The sequence below is a fragment of the Terrapene carolina genome, unplaced genomic scaffold (genome assembly GCF_002925995.2).
Source record: "Terrapene carolina triunguis isolate 2854851 unplaced genomic scaffold, T_m_triunguis-2.0 Scaffold714, whole genome shotgun sequence".
NCBI lineage: Eukaryota > Metazoa > Chordata > Testudines > Emydidae > Terrapene > Terrapene triunguis.
In genome coordinates, this window is record NW_020665065.1 from 16,664,971 (window position 1) to 16,686,134 (window position 21,164).

Sequence of the window (21,164 nt, forward strand, 5' to 3'; positions counted from 1 at the left end):
CTCCCCCACAGGCTTTTGTGTCTCCCTGTCCATGTGCTGCTAAGCCTTCACTCCCTCTGTGTATATTTAGTCCTCACTGCTTTGAGCGGAAGAGTCTGAACGTGGCAGCTTAAGCTGCAGTGAACCTGCATTAGAATCCTTCTTGGACTAGTTTTTCCCGATAGTGTGCAGGAGTGACCCGTGTGGGCTGGCTTTTCTGCAGTTCTAAGGATATTCTTCCTGCAAAACAGGTTTCCTGAGGTGGAGCTGGTTCTGTCACCTGTAGAACCAATGCACAGACCTGAGCTGGTAGCAGAAGTAAGCTGTTATCTGCTACGTGGGCCCATTGCTAGGGAGAGATGGATCACACGCCTTGCAAGTGTTATATGTGCAAGGTTGCCAGTGTCCAAACTGTGGGCCCTGCCTTGTGCACACTGCTAGGGATGAGTCAGTGGGGCAAATTCCCGCTGGCTGGCACTAAACCCAGGAAGCCCCAGGGTTTGTATCCACTGACTGGTGATTTTGCACTTCCCTAGGAGAGGCTGCTGCTGTAACTGGAACCAATCTGGGTGCGCTCTGGTCGCTCGGTGCAGTGAAATGCTTGGGCAACCTGCAGCGGTTGCTTAGCGCAGCCAGTCACTTAATAAAGGAAGGGTCTTTAATGCATTTTCCCTGTATTCATAGAACCGTACGACTGGAAGGGTCTTCGAGAGGTCTTCTAGTCCAGTCCTCTGCACCCATGACAGGACTAAGTATTCTACCATCCCTGACAGGTGTTTGTCCAACCTGCTCTTAAAAATCTCCAATGATGGAGATTCCACAACCTCCCTAGGCAATTTATTCCAGTGCTTAACCACCCTGACAGTTAGGAAGTTTTTCCTAATGTCCAACCTAAACCGCCCTTGCTGCAATTTAAATTTCTTGTCCTATCCTCAGAGGTTAAGAAGAACAATTTTTCTCCCTCCTCCTTGTAACAACCTTTTATGTACTTGAAAGTGTTATCATGTCCCCCTCAGGCTTCTCTTCTCCAGACTAAACAAACCCAGTTTTTTCAATCTTCCCTCCTAGGTCATGTTTTCTAGACCTTTCATCATTTTTGTTGCTCTTCTCTGGACTTTCTCCAGTTTGTCCCCATCTTTCCTGAAATGTGGAGCCCAGAACTGGACACAGTACTCAGCTCCACCTGGAGCACCCATGGAGAAAAATTAGCGGGTGCTTAGCACCCGCTGGCAGCCAAGCTTCCCCCTCTCTCCCCTCCCAGCGCCTCTCCCCTGCTGGCGGCCCTGTTGATCACTCTTCCCCCTCTCTCCCAGCGCCTCCCATCTGCCACAAACAGCTGTTTCGCGGCATGCAGGTTGGTTCCTGGAGGGACAGGGACGGGGCAGGAAGGGGTGGAGTGGGGCTGGGACCTGGGGCAGAGAGGGCATCAAGCACCCCCTCACCCCACCCCTCGGTAGAGGGGATGTCAGCGCCTATGGGCCGGCGAATGCCTCCCGGGGGGTGGCCCCTTTTTTTTTTTTTTTGCTACAGTGTTTTGCTGTTTATTCATATGTAGCTTGTGATCCACTCTGACCCCAGATCCCTTTCTGCAGCACTCCTTCCTAGGCAGTCCTATTGTAGAGAACAATCCCATGTTGGCAGGGAGATGCGCTAGATCTCTGATTCCGAGAGTGAAAACCCAACAAGCGTCTCTTCTGGAAGGGTCAGATTTCTAGCCTGAAATCAGTGCCTAGGTAGGGTATTGCTGCTGGACAGGCTTCTGCACACGCACAGCTGGGGCGCTTCGCAGCTTCCCTGTGTATCACACCTTTGAGATCAAAGAGCCTCCTCTCCTTTCCCAGGCTGTAATTAGGCAGGCTGTCAATCACATGCCATTGTTCTGGGCTCCCCTGGCTGTAGCTAACTGAGAAGTTCTGATTATTATCCACAGCTACTTACATGGCTCTGTGAACACACAAATAACTGGCAAGGGTGGGGGGGAAAAAAGAAGTGTTGACGTGGAAGGGGGTGAGAATCTTCCCCCCCTTCCCTTGGGCTGTGTTTGGGCAGTAGGTGTGGTTGCCTTGTTTCTTACTGGTAGTGCAGGCCTCTGAGGCGGAGCATTGTTATTACCCACCCCCATTCCTCCTCCCCACCCCACCCCGAATGCCTAGCTATTACCTGTCCTACAGCAGACGTGTCCCTGTGAGGCAGGGCTGTGATTTACCTGCAAGAGAACAGGAAATACCTTGGAAAGGGGGAATCGCCACCTGCTTTGAAACAGGTAAGCAGCCAGGAAATCCTCTCTAGAATGCGCTGGTTGGAAGGCAGCTGGCGTGAGAGGGGGAGGTAAAAATGCAGGTGTGCTGGTTTAGCAGATAGCAATGACTTGAAGCTCTGTTACTCTAGAGATGCAGCCAAATAAAAATCGTCTGGCTGTGGACTTTTGCGGCCTGGATTTCTCGGTTCTGTGTAAACGAAAGGCCTAAAGGGACCCGGCAGGATACTGAAACAAAGCTCCTTCTCGTGCCAACACCATCTTTTTAAAAGGAAAAGACATTTTAAAATGCTAATGTTCTTCTTGCTGTTTATGTGGAGAGATACAGACAGCAAATTCATCACTTCCACATTCCTTTGGGTGGTCAGTTTCTAGTTAATTTCATTTGCGATTTCACATGCGTTAGCTGCAATATTTGGGTTGCAAAGGCAGCTAGGGAAGGCTTGTGTTTTAAAAAAAAAAAACACCCCCTCCTTAAATGCCGACAATGTTTTTCTGTTGATCTTAGGTTTTCAGAATACAATCGTAGAACCAAAGGGTTAGAAGGGACCGCAAGGGTCCTCCAGTCTAAGCCCCTGCCAAGATGCAGGATTTGTTGTGTCTAAACCATCCAAGACAGATGGTTTCAACCTTGTGTTCACCCAACTTGTATGCGTAGCTGACCTCCCAAAAATGCACGTATGGCAGACCCGCTCGTTCCAGGGCGTTTGGTTGATAACTAACAGATCTGGAGCATGCAGTTAACCCAGCTCTCTCCCCTGCTTTTCACAAACTTTCTGGAGTCCTGCCTGTGAGGTTTGACTTTATTTGATGAAACTGTTACTCAGACTTGTTCCCCGCGATTCGGCGACGTAGCCAGTAGGAGATGTTTGTAGTCAAACAACAGGAACAAACCCAACCGGGTTGTGCGAGTGGAGAAAGCGACCAGCTCGCTTCCCCTTGGGAGGCCAGATCTTATCAAAGAGCTCAGGGCCAGATTTCCAAGTGCTTAGCACCCACAACTGGGGCTGGATCTTCAAGCATGCCCAGCGCCTAATGTGCACCCAGCACCCTGGGCTCTTTAGAAAATCGAGCCACTTACTGTGGTGCCTAAATGGGAGCTGAGCCCTGTTGTCAGATTTTTATCAGCTGCCCCTCTGAATTTTAATCAGGCTGCGTCTACACTAGAAACTTCAAAGCGCTGCTATGGGCATGCACCCAGCGCTCCTGGTAATCCACCTCCACAAGGGAAATAGCTCTGAGCGCTCCTGTCCACACTAGTGCTTTAAAGCGTTCAAACTTGCTGCACTCAAGGGGGTGATTTTTCACACAGACACACCCCGAGCCAGCAAGTTAGAGTGCTATAAAATGTAAGTGTAGACGAGCCGTCAGTTGTAAGCTCCCTTAGAACAGACTTCTCGCCATGGGATGTGTGTGGCCTGTTTGCAGTTGGCTGCGACACCCCTTTGCTGTTGCTGGGGGGAGGGATAGCTCAGTGGTTTGAGCATTGGCCTGCTAAACCCAGGATTGTGAGTTCAATCCTTGAGGGGGCCACTTAGGGATCTGGGGTAAAAATCTGTCTGGGGATTGGTCCTGCTTTGAGCAGGGGGTTGGACTAGATACCTCCTGAGGTCCCTTCCAACCCTAATCTTCTATGATTATATGAGAAGGGAGAGGGGCACACAGTTTAAATGTGGGACCTGTTTGTAAGATGGTTCCACTTCAGATATTCAACAGAACACCCCTCTCCCTTGAAAATCCGTGTCTGTTATCAAAGCTGACCCGTGGATTTAGCTTCCTGGCCGTCACTGACCGGAATGTGGGCTGTATGGCTCAGATCCCCTTGTCATCTCTGAGATGCTAAACTGTCCTTATCGCCATGTTAATCCCTAAACCTGAGCCAGGGTGAGTCTGTCTACCTGGGTTGAGAGGCCGGCCCCCAGCTAGAGGGGAGAGCTAGAGGGGAGACATACCCTTAGGGCCATTTTCTGATATCCTTTCTCATGCTGAATAGCACCATTCGTCCCGAACAGTTCTCCTGAAATCAATGGGGCTGCTTTCGGAGCACGGTACGGTTCTGTCGATCAGAGTCTGCCCCTTTAGTTCCCTTTCAGTTCTAGCTGCCTTCCCCTCAAACTGGATCTCAATCTTCTAATGCGCCAAAGACCCAAGCGCAGTACGACAAATGAAACTTTGCGCCTGTGTAAGCTCAAGGATGAACATAAGAACGGCCGCACTGGGTCAGACCAAAGGTCCATCCAGCCCAGCATCCTGTCTGCCGACAGTGGCCAATGCCAGGTGCCCCAGAGGGAGTGAACCTAACAGGCAATGATCAAGTGATCTCTCTCCTGCCATCCATCTCCACCCTCTAACAAACAGAGGCTAGGGACACCATTCCTTACCCATCCTGGCTAATAGCCATTAATGGACTTCACCTCCATGAATTTATCTAGTTCTCTTTGCTTCTTAGTCTTTCCCTTCTGCCTTCTTCTGAGCCTGCTCCAGAATCAGCAACCTCACACTGGAGGTCCCCAGCACCCAACTTTCTTTCTATCTTCAAGGTGTATTGGTCTGTCCTGGGTACAAAAGGGGAAAGTGCCTCTCTGAGGGCCGTGCCGTGTAGCTAAACAAGGAAGCTAGAGTTCAAGGCTGCTGCCTCGTGGCCTCCCCACATGCTCCATTTAAAGGTGGGTCTTAAAGCCAGGCGAGGGGGGGGAAATCCCCTTCCAAACTGCTCAGCCTGCTAAACACCACAATGCGGGTCTTACCCTGTTCATGCAAAGAGAAGGGAGAGGGGCACACGCACACAGTCTAAATGTGGGACCTGTTTGGAAGATGGTTCCCACTTCAAAACTGCAACGGAACACCCTCTCCCTTGAAACGCCCTTTTCCCCTCGCAGCTGCCGATGCTGTCTGGGGGGGTGCGAACACAATGAGCAAACAGCCGGCAACAGGTACATCTTCAGGGAGCGCTCTGATGGCTTGCGTTTTGCAAATGACCACTGGGATGGGGGTGAAAGCCATCAGCGTGTTCAGTGGAGAGCAGGTCGCAGCTGCCCCTTCCCTGACGGAGCCGCTGGGACCAGCTTCGCTCTGTGGCTCGCAGGTGGATTGGGTTACTGCACTTGACACTTCTGGAGTCTGAGGACATCAAATCCAGCCTCTATCTGAGATCGATCCGTGGCTATCTGGTGCTGGCTGTCCGTCACCCTGGCTCCTTGTCCCTTTGTACATAACCCTCTAGATCAAACCCCCTCTTGTTTTACTCTGCCTCTCTGGGAGCTGTCCCCCATGCCCACGCTTAAAGGGACATACCAGCATGCCCTGTTTACCCTGGGGATTTGCCTAGGTTATGGCCAGCAGCAACCAGCCTCCACTATAGCTGCACCAATGCAAACCCCTGCTATAGACAGAGGAGACCCCTAGAAGTTGCTCCAGGGCTGTTTATACCCATTTCAAGCAGGGGTAATCGGCACTGGTACATGTAGCAGCTTTGGTTGCCTGCACCAGCTCTGATACAGCTGCTGCCTAGGGCCTGGTCTAAGCGGCAAAAAATCACACACTCCTCTAGCTATTATAGCTATGCCAGCAAAGCCGCAGCGTAGACACAGCTTCTGTCTGTTTAGCTAATGTCGTCTGGGGAGGCAATGTGCCTACACGGACAAAAAACCTCCTCCTGTTGGCACACACTGCATCTAAACTAGGGGCTCTGCCAGCCCAGGCTCTGTAATGTAGACATGGCTTTAGCCTGGCCTCCCCGTGTGCTGGCCTTTACACAGCACCGTCCTAGCACTATCTCCATGTGTTGAATTTCATGGTCCTGGGTGGTAACTCTATCCGCAGCTTTCCTGGCCCAAAGTGCCTTGTAAGAGACCCACAACCGTGCTGGAAAAGTGTATCTGGACGGCTGTACGTTCTCTCTCATGCTAGTTACCCACTGAAAGCTGTTGCTCTAGGAGCTGTAAAGATAGCATGCTGGATTTCCTTGTTTTTAAGTGAAAGAGGCAGTGGGAAGGAGAGGGTGGAAGAGGCTAATCGCATCAGGAGGACACCAATGTATTAAAGGCTGCTGTGTCTTCATTCCTTTGGGGCTGGAATTCATGTCGGCCTCGTTCAGAAAAACTGTGACAAGCTGTGAAGACCTGGTACAGCCATAAACAAGGAGAGAACAAGTGCAAAGATTTCATGCCGCTCGGAGGACACCGGATCCATTACTGAGCAGTCTTGAGAACTGATATGACTGTTGAATCCTTGTGGTCTGACAGGCTTGGCTTGTGTGCTGTGCTCGTCTGTCACTGGGAGTACAGGAAGGGCAGGTGCTGGGAAGCATGACGCCGTTGTAGACACGGCTTTACAGTGTTACGTAGCTAGGTGCAAATGCTCTTAGGCATCTTGTTCTTGTCAGAGTTGGGGAACTGGGATCCAGCTCCTGAATGCCCAGTCCTGCTGTGCCACTGACTTCCTGGGGGACCTTGGGCAAGTCTCTTAGGCCTTCTGTGCCTCAGTTTCTCCATCTGTAGAAACTTTCCTGCCTCATGGTGCATCTGAGGAATGACTGTAAAGCTGTATATGGGCACTAGCTGTTAATAGTGTCTTGTCTTTGTGTGTGTGTGTGTAACTGAACATACACAGTATGCAGCTGTGTTTTATATAGTATCTTCAATGCAAACTGTATCACTAAACACTTTATAAAGTTACATGGTCACAAATCGGAGAGAGCGTGTGTAAAAAGATGTGGAGCGTAGCAGGGGACTGAAACGATTTGGAGCGTCGCTGGAGGCAGAGATGGCAGGAGATGCAGCGGAGAAAGCTCTTGCAATGAACGCGCTGAGAACGTGAGGGCAAAGAGGTGGAGGATGGTTTTTAAAGGCCATTTTGCCTTGAACCCTGAGATGAATGGGAAGCCAGTGCTGTTTGCATGGAGCTGATGAGCTAAACGCAGTACAGAAGAGCGGAGGTGTGGACATAGCAAGCGACTGAAGGCAGGTCTGCGCTACAAATTCACACCGGTAGTGCGTCTGGTGACGACGCTCTCAGCCAATGGGAGAGAGCTCTGCAGTCGGCTGAATAACTCCACCTCTGCGAGAGGCGGTGACTGTGTCGGTGAGAGAAGCTCGCCTGTTGACCGAGCGCTGTCTGCACCGGAGGTGAGGTCGGTCTAATGACATCACTCAGGTGTGTGGATTTTTCACACCCCTCAGCGACGTCGTTACGCTGCAGTAAGTCCATAGTGGAGACCAGCGGTTCTCAACCAGAGCTCCGCAAGCTGGTTTCAGGGGGCAGCGGGGCCCTGAGCCTGAAGTGTGGAGCCCCGAGCCCTGGCGCCTCCAGGAGCAGAGCCATGGGAGCCCCGAGACCTGGAGCTCTCCCACCCGGGTCTAAAGCCCTAAGCCCCAGCACCTCCTAAGGAGCTAACGTCCAGAATGGAACCATGGGGCTGAAGCCCCGAGCCCCGGCGCTCCCTCCAGGTCTAAAGCCCTGAGCCCCGGTGGCTCCTGTGGGGCTGAAGCCGGGAGCGGAGCTGCGGGGAGCCGTGGGGCTCCCCCAGGGTCTAAAGTCCTGAGCCCTGGTGCCCCTGCGGGGCTGAAGCTCTGAGCTCTCTTCACCCCATGGCTGAAGTCCCAGTCCCCTGCCTGGTGGCTGAAGTCCAGAGCCCTGAGGCCCCCGCCCCTTGGAGCTGAAGCCCTGAGCCCCACAGGGCTAAAGCCCCGTGGGCCCCCCCACACTCGGTGGCTGAAGCCAGGAGCCCTAAGGCCCCCCCCCACCGCTGAGCCGTGGAGTTTTTATAGTATGTTGGGGGTCGTCAGAAAGAAAAAGGTTGAGAATCTCTAGTGTAGACCAAGCTTGAGTGAGAATATTGCCTCCGCCTGTGGTTAGAGACAGCCCTTGTGCAAACAGCGTCGCCCCTGAGCACACAGAGAAAACGGATGTAGTAGAAGAGAAATCCTGGCTTAGCCGGTGGCTTCAGCTAACTAGAGCTGTTTGGAAAATGCTCTGTATTGTACACGCACGAATCTCCTTTGAAATTTTTCATGGAGGTTTTTTGGTTTCTCAACAAAAGCAGGCGTGTGTGTGTGTGTGTGTTTCCCCTTTTTCTTTTCCTCTCCTCTTTTCCCCCCATCTCAGAAAAGGGGGAGGGGGGATGAAGTTTTCATTTTTGTTTTAAAAGCAAACAGAAAATTTCAACCAAAATGTAATTTTTTTTTTTTTCCAAAACAGTTTTTTTCCCTTTAAGTCAAAAAATGTTTTGGATGAAAAACGTTCTCCGGTAGCTGGGTTTATGTCCGGAGGCTGGCGTCTCGCTTTTCTGAATGAATCCCACTGCTGGCCCCCATAATCATCACCATCCCTACCCCACCGAGGGCAGAGTTTAATTCCCTGATATCTGAGAAGCTCTTTGAAGATCTTTGGCTGGCAGGTGTTCGAGAAACGCTAATGATTACTTTGCTGTTGCACTAGGTTTTAATGCCGCTGTCTGCCTCTGTGCTAATGGCCGGTTTTATGTCGTTTCTAAAGCCAGATGAGATCTCTGTGATCGTAGCCTGACCTCCTGTAGAACTCAGTCCAGAGAGCTTCCCTGTTTAAACTAGGAAAGCATCCAGCCTTGATTAAAAATGTTTTAAATGCTTTGTCGTCATTGCATTGGCTTTCATTGTGTGTTTGTCTCTGTGAAAAGTCCTTGCTGAATGCCACCTGCTGCTGTGAAAGGGAGGCGCCGGGAATGAGAAGCTCGACAATGAATAAAACAATAAAGGAAAGTTGCTGATGGGCAAAGCTGAGGCAGCCAGGGGAGTGGTGACTAGAGCAGTGGCTTTGAAGTGAAACACCCCTTTGGACAGGTCTTGGCAAGGCCAGGAGCCCGGCCAAACCAGCAGATCCTGCTACCTTTCCCACATAGACATGAGATCGCCTTCCTGCCCAAAGGCAGGGGTACGTGGCCTTGCAGACTTGGTGAATCTGATGCTGTGTTGCTAGTCAGGGTCAGGTGAGGAGAGCTGACCCAATGGCACAGCGATGGATTCCTGGATGGTCTCTTGCATCCCAGTGCTGATTTGTTTCGGCGTCATCGGGGGTTCGATTTTCATCTCTCTGGCTTGAGGGGTTGTATTACTGCGGTGATGGGCAGCATCGGAGCTCCTGCTATGTAAATCGAATAGTAATAGTGGACTTGGGTAATCTCTGGCGCTTCTCCCCTTTCAGGGTCAAAACTGCTTGGAGTAGATTTTTTTTTTTTTTTGGTGGGTTTGTGGTTGTTTTTTAAAAGATTTTTTTATTTTCCCCTTTTTTTTTTTTTTTTAAGAAGTCAGTGATTCATCTGAAGTTTCTTGCTTGTTCCTCGCTTGTTACCCGTTTGTTAATATAGCTGTGTTGCTCCAATCAAGTTGCAGGAATAGTACCATGTGGCTACAGTATGGTCAGGTGGGATTGTAGCATGTGGCCAGACTCCAGCTAGCTTTAATCTACCTGCCTCGATTAACAAGAGCAGCGAAGCTGCATCAGCACTGACTTCAGCACAGGCTGGCCTTCCAAGTACGTCCCCAGGGTCCCGGGTGAGCTTGTACAACCCGTGCTGTCCCGGCTTCACTGCTGTTGGTACTTGTACCAGTTAGATCAACATGTGCTACAATCCCCTTTCCAGTTGCAGTGTCGACATACCCTTAGACACCCAATCGGAGAGTGAAAACAGTCTTCAAAGCTAACAGTTCTACCCATTTGTGGGCTGTAACTATTTGGCACAGCTGTTCCCTGGGTGCTGTGACTGCTGTCTGCCTCGCATGTCCCCAGCCTCCATGGGGAGCCCCCTTGTGGTCACCGTTCCCCTCAGTCAGACCTGGGTACGTCCCAAGACCCCTCACATGGCTGGCTCTGGAGGCACCGGCTAAGAATCGCTGCTCTAAGCCATTAGCAGGATCACCAAGGCAACTGTCGGGATCCACCGTGTGCTGGAGCTTTTTCCGATTCTGGGAAAACGGGGAAATACGACCAACCTGTCGAGTAACCTGGCGTTCCTCTGTTTGCATTCGCAGATAGCAGCAAGTTGCTGGGAAACCATCCACCTGTCTACGGGACGCTTCTGCAGGGCCCTGGTAAATCCTGCATGGTACGTAGAAGGATTTGGGGCGGGGAAATACAAGGACATTTGCAGAACGGATCATGACAATATGGCCATGGTTATTTGCAAGGCCAAAAATGAGAGGGGGTCTTTGCAAGCGAATGGCCATCGATGGGTTCTCTGTAGGGCTCTTTCTAGAGCTAGGCGTACAACTGTCCTAGGGGAGCTGGTTTCAGGCACAGAGGAGTTAATATTTTCCACTGCATTGTGCCATGCAGGGTGCTCAGTGAAGGACTGTGTGTGACATTATGATACAGGCGTTGTGAAAGGAGACATCTGATTGGCTGGTGTGCGGTTCTGATGCTGCCTCACTCTCAGGCCGCTCTGCCTGTGCTGCATCTTCAATCCGATTGACCTGATTTATCCAGCCTCTTGCCGTCGTGCCCTGTGGAACGGTGCCATAGAGGCACGTGGTCCGCCACGCTCCACTGGTGTCTTGGGTCCTCACCAGCCTGTTAGCTGAGCGGACGTGAGGCCTGATCTTATGCCCAGTGACGTCAATGGCAAGGCTCCCCTTCTTTTCAGTGGATACTGCATCTGGCCAGTGGTTTCCAAAACTTGGTCCTGGGATGTCTTTGTTTCCCGCCAAAGCAGCTTTGGTCTAGTTAACCCTGTTTTCAGTCCACCAGTGCCAGGAAGCTGAGAGACTTAAGGCTTTTATCAGGAGGGGTTGGATACTTTTTTAAGTAAAACAGTATCCCACTAATGATGGAGTGAGCCCACCTCTGAGCAGCACACGGCACCAGCCTCCATCGCCCACTTGTTCAATTTTCAGACCGTTACCTATGTGGTTTGTCCCAGGCCACCCCTCAGGCTAGGAAGCAGCTCCCCGTAAACATCTGCAAAGTTTCCTCTTCCTCCCAGCCCACCGTAAAACTCTCCTTTGCTGTGATGCCAGTGCAAAATACTTCAGTTAGGCAGCTTGTGTGCAGAGCCCAGTGCCTGTCATGCTGACCAATATCGTCTCGTTCTTTCCTTTTACTTCCCTGTTGGTTGAGCTGTATCTATTGTCTCTTCTACTTAAACTGTCAGCCCTTTGGAGTAGGGGCAGTCTGTGTTTGTGCAGCGCCTTGCACGGCGGGGTTCTGGTCCGTGACTGGGGTTTCTACATGCTAAAGGGGAATACAATCATATAATAATTCATCTATTTCTATTTTAAAGTCCACTGGCCTAGTGTCTCTCATCTCTACCCTGTGATAGCTAGAGCAATTGACCTCTCTCCTATAGGTGTATAATTGGAGCAAAAGGTAGGTAGGAAGGAAGATCTGATGGTGGATCTCCATCACTTCGAATCTTTAAATGAAAAGTGGATTCTTGCTAAAAGATCTGCTCTAGACCAGCTGGTTGTGGGGCTGATGCAGGAATCACTGGTTGAAGTTCTCTGGCCTGGGTTGCACTGAAGGTCTGGCTAGAGCAGGGTTCTTAACCTGTTTAACATTGTGGGACACATCCAATACTACCTGTATGGCCCTGAGGATGTCACCTGGGCCACAGCTGTGTGCTGATTGGGCCGCGGGTTGAGAACCACTGGGCTAGAGGAACAGAATGGTCCTTCTGGCCTTGGAACCTGTGCAAATCCCCCATCGCAGGGTAAACGAGTAGAATTGAGAGTACAATGGATGTGAGTTTTTCCCCATAAACTCTAAGCAGCAAGACCCAGGGATCAATGTTACCCATGTCCAATGAGGCTGTTGTGTGGACTTGTCAGGGGTGGCGGGACCCATTAGCAGCTCTTTAGGTGACCCTTGGAACCCAGTGGAATCTTTGAGTCCGACACGCCTGGACTGGCAGGTTCCAATGTCGGCTGCTGCCCGTTTCTGAAGCCGCCTCTTGCTCGCTACCCTTGAGAGCAGTGACTCGGTCTGGACTGAGCTCTGAACTCTCCCGCCTGTGCTCTCTTCCCAGGAGGTTAGTGGTTACCAAAGCAGAACATGGCGGATCATCCTTTGCTACATGTTCTCTGTGCTGACGGCAGGAATCCTGTTGATCGTCTTTCGCTGGAAACCGAGCCTGGAGGTCCGAGCAAAGTGCAGGCCGTGCGCCCTGCGGCACGCCGACTGGATCATCATCACCGTGAGTAAACGTGGAGAGGGAGGGCGGATCTGGTGGTGATAGGGGTATTTTTGCTTTCGTTTTTTCCTGGCTCTTGGTTTTTTGTTTTTTGTTTTTTTGCTCCGCCGGCACACTCCCTCCCTCCCGATATTTCACGTCTCTCATCTGGTCACCCTAGGTGGTGAAGACACTGGACTGGGAGTCAAGAGATCTGGGTTCAGTTCCTGGTTCTGCCACAGACTACCTGCATGACATCTGTAATTTGGCATGATAATACACCTTTATTCCCACCCTCTGCCTTGCTTAACTAAATGTATAAATTCTTCAGGGCAGAAGCTGTCATCCAGGGCCTAGTGCGGTAGGGTCCTGATCTCCATGGCAGCTGCAGGTGCCACTGTGATCCATGTTATCAGCCAGTTACCAGAGACTCTGCAAAGCGTAGAAGCAGAACTCCCATAGCACGAAAAGTTAGGGGGGAAACTGAGGCACGGAGAGACTGAGTGACTTGCCCAAGGTCATACAGTGATTATGTGGCAGAACAGCGACTTGAGCCCTGCACTTATTTTTCCTCAGCAAGCCCCCGAAACCCAGGGCCAGCCTTTCTCAAGCACTTGTTTTGAAATTGTGTGTTCCAGGATCGTTTTGGGCAGTGCTTCGTTACCCAGGTGCAAACTGAACAGCTCGGCGAGGGCAGGTAAGTGGGGCCGGTGGATTCACTCCTTCCTGAGTGTTTGGGTCAGTGCTCAAATGATCCCATTGTGATTTTGCCAAGAGAGTGACTGATCCCTCGGGGGCTTGCTGTGTGTTCCGCTGTGGAATGAAACACAATGAAATTGACGTGAATGGAGCTGTGCAAAACTGAATCGCTTGAAGCCATGTAGCTTTTGTTCCATTTCACACACCCAGAGCGTTGATTTGCGTTTGGGGTATGAACAAACTCACCATCCCACTGAAACTCAATTAAATCCACTGAATATACGATTGATTATTACTCCGATCTCTGTGGAGTCCAAAAGTCACCATCTGTTTGAAAGCCAATCAGCTCGGGAAAAATTGGATTGTTTTATTTTATAGTCATAGCAAGCACCCAGTCACGGACCAGAACTCCATTGTGCAAGGCGCTGTACAAAAATAGCTTCAGATATTAGAGCAGCCCCTGAATACATCTGACGTGTTGTTTTACAATCACATTTTCCCGCTTTTCAAGGTTTTTTGTCTTCTCTCTCCCTTGTTGCTGTGTGAAAGACCCAAACAAACAAACGAAATGGGTAATACACAAAGCAAACAAACTGGTAAAATAGTATTTTTTCCCCCCCGCTCTGATCTTTCAGTTATAGTGATCTTGGGTATAATAAATAACAATGGTAGGTTTAAAAAAAACAAAAACCCTTTCAGACAGAAGTGTGATTAAGTTGAAGGTGCCACTTTAATCGCTAGATTACCTGGGTGACATAATGTTGCATCCTGCAGGGCTAACAGGAGTGAAAAGCAGGCAGACGTGATCCTGAATATGCACAGGGTGCAGATTGGCTGCATGAGAAGCTGCCATTTCTACATAGTCATTTTTCAGAACAGAACCACACTTTACACCTGTATAGCGTTCTGTATCCCCAGAGCACTTTATAACAGCTCACGAGTTCTCACCTGTGCAGGGATTGCTCTGGGAAATCCTATAGATCATGGATAACCGGAAAAGACCTTGGTTTTATTTCAGATTACAACTGTTTATTTCTTAGTGGAGTCAGAGTCAGATTCACTCCCCATCCCATGGCTTGCCTGCATGCGTCGTTGGCGTAAGAGGCGCTGCAAGATGGGCTTGCATGTAGTTGCGATTTGAAAGGCTCTTGGAGTTCGCCAGGATTCCCAAAGCCCTTGCATACTGAAGCTCTGTGCTCAGAGTAGCACCTAGAGGCCTTTATTCAGGAGCAGGGCTTTTTAACCTCACGCTCTTCTTCCCGAGAAGCCTCGAGCCTCATCCTGGGGCCAGAGCCGATGATGGGAGAACCAGCGTCGCCGTTGGAGTGTTGGACGAAGACGACAGCAGAGACACCGTCCGGCTTCACAGGAAGGAGGAGGTAACGTCCTCCCTTCTGCTTCCTGTTGGGTCCTGCCCTTGGGGCCATCAGAACCTCCTTCTAGAGGGGCTGAGCCGCGCTGGGAGCTGGGGACTCCCCGTCACGTGTTTCTCTCTGTGTTTAGAAAAACGTCGTGCGCTACTATCTCTTTGAAGGGTCGCGCTACGTCTGGATTGAAAGACGGCAGGCGTACTGCAAGGTCAGGTATGGCATCCATCCTCTCGTCTGGAAGAACTTTTCCTTTCTGTGCTTTACTGAATGTTCTTCTTGTCTGTGACCCTCAGTAACTTTATTTGCACGATAGTAGCATCTGGAGACCCCAGCAGAGATCAGGGCCCGTTGTGCTGGTGCTGTAGAGACACCCCAGGTCTGTCTTCACTGCAGAGTTAACTCAGGTGAGCACACCGGGTCGAAGCACCTAGGCTATCCTAGCTTGGGTGTGAGCAGCCAGATGGCAAAGCCCTGCCCGTCCTCACAAGTGTTACGCTCATGCATGTTTGTTGCTGGGACTTCTGGGGGCACACTCTGTCCCTGGTGCTTTTTGCTGTAGTGAGCTGAGCCGCTCTACAATGCTTTCCCAGTGAATGGTGGGAGAACTTGTCTGTCCTTGTGGGCACCCGGGGAATGGTGGGAAGGCACTGGAGGACTGTCAGTGCTCGAGGGATGCAGCCGGTGTTGTCACGGCAAAGCGAGCAGGCTACCTGCCCACATGGAAAGTGGCTCTTGATTTCTAATCCGCGCCCCCAGCCAGGCCCACTGGCCTGGGACGAAAAAACCCTCTCACCCGAGTTTGGTGGTGCTGTGTGTGGATGGGAGAGAGGCTGGGGGCAACAACTCAGTAAGACCCCAAGTTAGCTCTGCAGTGAAGACCGACCTGCCCCCACCCCCAAGGAGCTTACAGGCTGAAGCCCTGATTCTGGAAAACATCCCCAGTCAGGACATCTAAGCCAGTGGTGGGCAACCTACCGGCCCATTAGGGTAATCTGATTGTGGGCCACAAGACATTTTGCTGACGTTGACCGTCTGGAGGCTCGCCCTCCCCTCCCTCCCATTGGCCGGGAACAGCCTGGATGGGGCTAAAATGACTTGCTCAATATGGGGAATGAACTCATCTTCTCCATCTCCTCACCTGGTTTGGTGATGCCACTGGGCAAATAAACTGTTGTTGACAATGGGCGTTAAGGGCAGGTCTCCCGTACCAAGGTGGGAAACGGTTTAGCAGCAAGTACCGTTAGGATCAAGGTTTCTTCATTGTCCATTGCAGAAAGTGTCCCAGAGACTAGAGGTGATTAGCGCACCCCACCCCGCGTGTCTGTTTGTAAGACGAAGGAGGCTGGGGACTTCTAATAACAGCAGATCACTTTTCCTAGTGTAGATTCACCCTTAGCAAATGTCTTGTGGGTGCCGCTGTCCTTACTTAGGTCCATCCATTTAGTGGCAGAGGGTTCAGAGGAGAGGTGTGATTTGGTTTTGTCTAACGGCGATTGACTCTAGATTGTAATCTCCCTGGAGAAGGAATGATGGTACTTTCCCTCCTATCTGTTTCCGTGGGGTTCTGATCCTGGATTGAGGTCTAAAGTGGTTATAAAGGGGGGGAGGGATAGCTCAGTGGTTTGAGCATTGGCCTGCTAAACCCAGGGTTGTGAGTTCAGTCCTTGAGGGGGCCATTTAGGGATCTGGGGCAAAAATCTGTCTGGGGATTGGTCCGCTTTGAGCAGGGGGTTGGACTAGATGACCTCCTGAGGTCCCTTCCAACCCTGATATTCTATGATTCTATGATAGGTGAAACCAAGCCTACCAGAGCCGTGCCTAGGCAGAAAGAAAGTGAAGTGGCTTCTTGCATGCAGCTCTGCAATTGTGTGTGCTTATGTAACAGGAAGCCCTGATCTGGAGTATAGGGATTCGTCCTGGTCCAGCCCCCAGAACCAGGCTGCAAATCTGTAGAGTGTTCACGTTGCCATCTCAAATGTTGAGGCTCCCAGCTGGAGCGTACAGAGGAAATACATGTGGCGGGATAATTCTTGTTGACTCAAAGCTTTTTTTCCCCCCTTTGTGTCACGTATATTGAACTCGAAGCGGAGTTCTTCTCCGGACAGTAATGCCAACAACCTCGGCTGGCCTGTGCAATGCAGGAGGTCAGACTAGCTGATCGAATAGTTCCTTCTGGCCTTAAAAACCTTTAAGCTGTACTTTGGTTTGTTTGAAGTCCAAACATTTTGAAGCCATCGGACCGTGAAATAAGTCTCTGGTGTAACTCCTGAGGCCAGGGGGTGAGCGTTCTGGATCTGGGCACAGAAAAGCACATTGCTCCACCTCTCGGGGAGGCTTTCTGACTGATCCCCTGTTGGCACTTTTCGTGGTGTGAACTTTCAGAATACTTTTTTCCCAAGCTCACGTGGGTAGGGCTTCTATAGAGGCTGTTGTGCCCACAGATCAGTTGTGACAACACACCGATCACCCCTTCACCCTTGTGATTTGAGGTTTTTCTTGATACTTCCTGACGATGAGATGAAAATCCTGAGCCAAGGGGTGCTATTAAAAAAAAAAAAAAAAAAATTTTTTAATTTGGTTTAATGATCAGAGAAAAATTAAACCATTGAGTTTTGCTAGACAGAACTTGTGAGCAGCCAAGCAGTACTATTTCTGTGTGAATGCTGGGTTCTGGTTCATTTTCTTACCGTAATAGAGTCTGTGTCGTCAATTGTGATAGTAGTTAGGTTTTATTTTTATAGGTTCTTGATTGTACCTTCTGTAGTTAAGAATGGAAAATAATCCAGAGAAAAGTAGCGTAGCCCAGCGAAGAGATCACTAGACTGAGACCAAGGAGTCCTGGGTTCTATTCCTTCCTCTGCCACTGGCCTGCTGGGTGACCTTCGGCAAATCACCTCGCTGTGCCTCAGTTTCCCCATCTGTAAAATGGGGTAGTGATTCTGACCTACTTTGTGCAAAACATATAAATATCTTCAAGCAGAATCTGAGCATGGAAAATATCAGCCCCAAAGGTGAATGTTTCAGAAAAAAGTTCAAAATTTGATCAAAAGTCAAACTTTAGTGATCAGAACTTCAAAAATATTTGGAACATGGCACGACCATAGTCCTTTTTGGGTTATTGTCCTTGCTTGGTTTGGGGGCTGGGACAGAGGATTGGCTGCGATTTAGCACAGTTGCAGCCATGTGAAAATTTGAGACTGCACGGTAGACCGTTCTTTTTAATCAATAGGTGCGCACTAAGAAAGATGTGTTCTTGTGCATTTATCTGAGTATATGACTCTTGATTCAACAGCCTAGAAATTCTGGTAGCACTCCTCCGATATCTGTTTAAAAAACAAAAAGCCACACCCACCACTGTGGAAATTAAATGCAAAAAGCTACAGTGAATGCAACACGAAGATTGAGGTGGGGGTTCACAACTTCTTCAGGGTAATGATTCTTCAGAAGACCTTTTCATTTGGTTACACGGCACATCTGTAGTGTTGGTTTGGGTGGCCTTTTTTAAAACTCCTTTTTCCTGTGTTGAATTAATGTTTTCCTCTCTCCAAATACATGCTTATAAAATATGCAGCAAGCGCACAGTGCCAGAATTAATGTTGCCAGAGCTGCCTTAGGCCAGATTGTGAGCTTTCTACTCCAACCGGTGAACAGTTTCTTGATTTCTTACTGCTTGACCTTGTAACCGTAATGATGCACTTGTGTTAGCGTTTAGTGTTAGAGCTTTAATTCAGCTATATTTACCGGTTCGTCTGCTCTGTCAGATCAATTGATCTGAAAATGTATTATTTCAGTTATTGTACTGTTGAGATCTGCAGGTACTGACAAATGTTGAAGCTCAGTAAGAATCCTGGCGGGGGTGTGTGTGTGTGTGTGTGTGTGTGTGTGCTGCATAGGTCTATAACGTAGAAATGTAGGGCTGAAAAGGACCCCGAGCGGCTGTCTAGTCCAGACCCACCCCCCCAAACCAGGACCAAGTATACTTAGACCATCCCTGACAGGTGTTTGTCTAACCTGTTCTTTAAAATCTCCGGTGATGGGGATTCTACAGCCTCCCTTGAAAGCCTCTTCCAGAGCTTAACTATCCTTCGAGTTGAAAAGTTTTTCCCAATATCTAACCTAAATCCTCCCTTGCTGCAGATTAAGCCCATTACTTCTTGTCCCACCTTCAGTGGACATGGAGAACAGTTGGTCACCATCTTCTTTGTAACTGCCTGGACATATTTGAAGACTGTTCTCAGGTTCCTCTTCAGTCTTCTTGTAGATCTCATTGTAGGAGGCTAACAGTTACAACCATCTTTGCACAACTGATTGGTATGTAATGGCACCAGCTTAGTAGTGTTTGGATGGTTATTAAAACTAAGGGACAGGTTTACATGGTGGGCTCTTTCTTTTAAAATGAGCCCTACCCCTCATAATGAAGGATGCTTGAGATAATATCCACATGCCCCTGAGTGCTGGTCGCCTTCGCTTCTATCCACGTACCCTCACCTGGATTTGGCTATTACTGGCCGTGTGTAAATCCAGGTGTCTTCTTTTTGGTGCATATATTTTTCAGCGTCTTAGATGATGGCTGGACCTGTGCAGACATCCATCTCTCCCGGTCAGGCCTCAGCCAGCAAGACCACAGCACCAGGCAAGTACGCCATGGCTTTGTTAATGATTGGGGACGGGTCTGGCTGCAGATTGGGCTGTTTCAGGGAGGGGCGAAGCTGGTTTGGACAAGCAAATGTAAAAAGCTTGGCGTGTAGTTAACCTGTGGGACGGGGAGCAGAGCGGTCTCAGATCAGTGCAGGATTTTAATCCCTCCGTGCCAACAGTCTGTGCCTTGGGCATTGTGGCTTGCTTCGGCCTTCCTAAAGTCAAATGCAAAGCACGTGAATTTGGAACCTGGCTGATCAGCTCGGAAAGCCCACTTGGGTGTCAGTGTAGTGCAAGGGACAGAAAGGGAAATCTGAATATGGTCACACAAGGGCCCAGGTTTGTGCAAAGTCCCATGGACAAGTGTTCACGGCCCCTCTCAGGTCTTCTCCGAAAGATTTCACCTCCAGCAGGACGATGTCCCCAAATGCCCTGCCGGGGCTCTATCCTCCATTCACCACCTGCTGAATCACCAGCGCTAGCTTCGGAGGCTTTCCCTCCAATAGCAAACCAGGCACGACCCTATGAGATCACTGCCTGGTGCGACCACGTGCACCGTAGATCGGCTTTCGGGTGACTGATGGCACATGCGAGAACTAGCAGGTGGGCTCTGTAGTGTTTTTCTGCCGAGGCGTCACAGTTCTGAGCCGCAGCTCCTGCTATCCCAGCTTTGTGGACGCTGTCTCATGTAGACCCTGATCCTGCACCGTTAAAGTCAAGCAGGGGCTTTGTCGTTGACTTAAATGAGCACAGCATCCAGCCCTGATCCAGCTTTATTGTTACTTGTATAGTCCCCCAAAATGTGCCCAGGTACTTCAGCTGTCAATAGAAAAGCCACATTTCTTGCCCCGAAGAGCTCGCTACCTGCTACCTCGCTGCCTGCTGTTACGACCAGCAACAAAACTTGGGTGGGGAGAATGACGGTTATAAAAAATTAGGGGATGAGGCTATTTATGACTGTAGAGTACATGCCTTGATGACTGGCTAGCGATACAGATGTGTGTCTGGAGGGAGGGGCGGGAGATGTCTAAAATGTTCATTCAACTTTCACATAAGGGTTTGTTTTTTTAAAAATGATGCAGATACTTGAGTGATGTGAATAAGAATTCCCTAGATATTCTGTGGAGACCACAGTGTTAATTTCACTTGTATCCTAACCTACCCTGAGAGTGACCCCCCCCCCCAGAGGTCAAAGGGCTAGTGACCACTCTATGTGCCCCTTTGCCCAGCCACCAATTGGCATCCATCTTAACAGCTGCCTGACTTATCTCCTGGCGCGATGTATTATGATGGCTCGGGGCCCCATTGTGCTGGTGTTCCCCAAAGATGTCAGATTCTCTTCTCACACCCAAAGAACTTATGACTTAATAACCAACTAGATGCACTCATGAGTTTAACCAACAGTAGGAGGGGATGGGGGCCGGGGTTATAGTAAACACCAGGAGGTCGCTCAAGGCATGTGTGCGCACAGCCAGCTGGTGGAGAGACTTCCCTAATGGCGGTAGACTGACTCCCCTACGCTCCGCTTGAAATTTATACCGCGAGCCGGGGGTGAGATCTGGGCAGTGTGTAGCTCATTTAACAGGAAAGTTTGAAATTCCAAGTCTTCACCTAAAACCTCTGGCTTCTGTTCTGTTTCCTGCACAGGAGAAAGGTGTATGGGCCAAACCTGATTGATGTGCCGGTCAAATCCTACCTCAGGCTGTTGGTGGACGAGGTACAAAGCGACACCACGTAACGTGGCTGTTGCCTTCTGCAGAAGGGAAAGAGCAGCTTTGCCCTACTCAGACCTGGCAGAAATAGACTCCGTGTCAGCCAGGCCTGGAGGGACCAGATGGGGCCTGCTGTGAAGCCCCTTGTTAGGGGAAAACCCTGCTAAATATGTGCTAGGGCACAGGGGCCTAGTGGTTAGGGCTCCGGACTAGCTGTTGTGAGTCCTGGGTTCTATTCCCACCTCTGCCGCTGATCTCTGGGTTGACCTTGGACGCGTTGCTTCCTGTGTCTGTCTTGTCTGGTTCGAGTCCTTGCCCCAAAGTGCTTACAAACTTCCTTACTGTGCGTTTGTCCAGCAGCCACGCAA

General features: G+C 50.1%; 1 protein-coding gene across 1 annotated transcript in view; it reads left to right on the forward strand.

The window, feature by feature from the left end:
- The window catches only part of ATP13A2 (ATPase cation transporting 13A2), a 65,954-nt gene that overhangs the window by 11,042 nt on the left and 33,748 nt on the right, over nt 1–21,164 (forward strand). Inside the window, exons 2-8 of the mRNA XM_024206402.2 lie at nt 10,243–10,316; nt 12,234–12,401; nt 13,016–13,074; nt 14,344–14,455; nt 14,580–14,659; nt 19,002–19,079; nt 20,732–20,801. Of these exons, the coding sequence (XP_024062170.2) occupies nt 10,243–10,316; nt 12,234–12,401; nt 13,016–13,074; nt 14,344–14,455; nt 14,580–14,659; nt 19,002–19,079; nt 20,732–20,801 (641 nt within the window). The remainder of the gene's footprint in view (nt 1–10,242; nt 10,317–12,233; nt 12,402–13,015; nt 13,075–14,343; nt 14,456–14,579; nt 14,660–19,001; nt 19,080–20,731; nt 20,802–21,164) is intronic.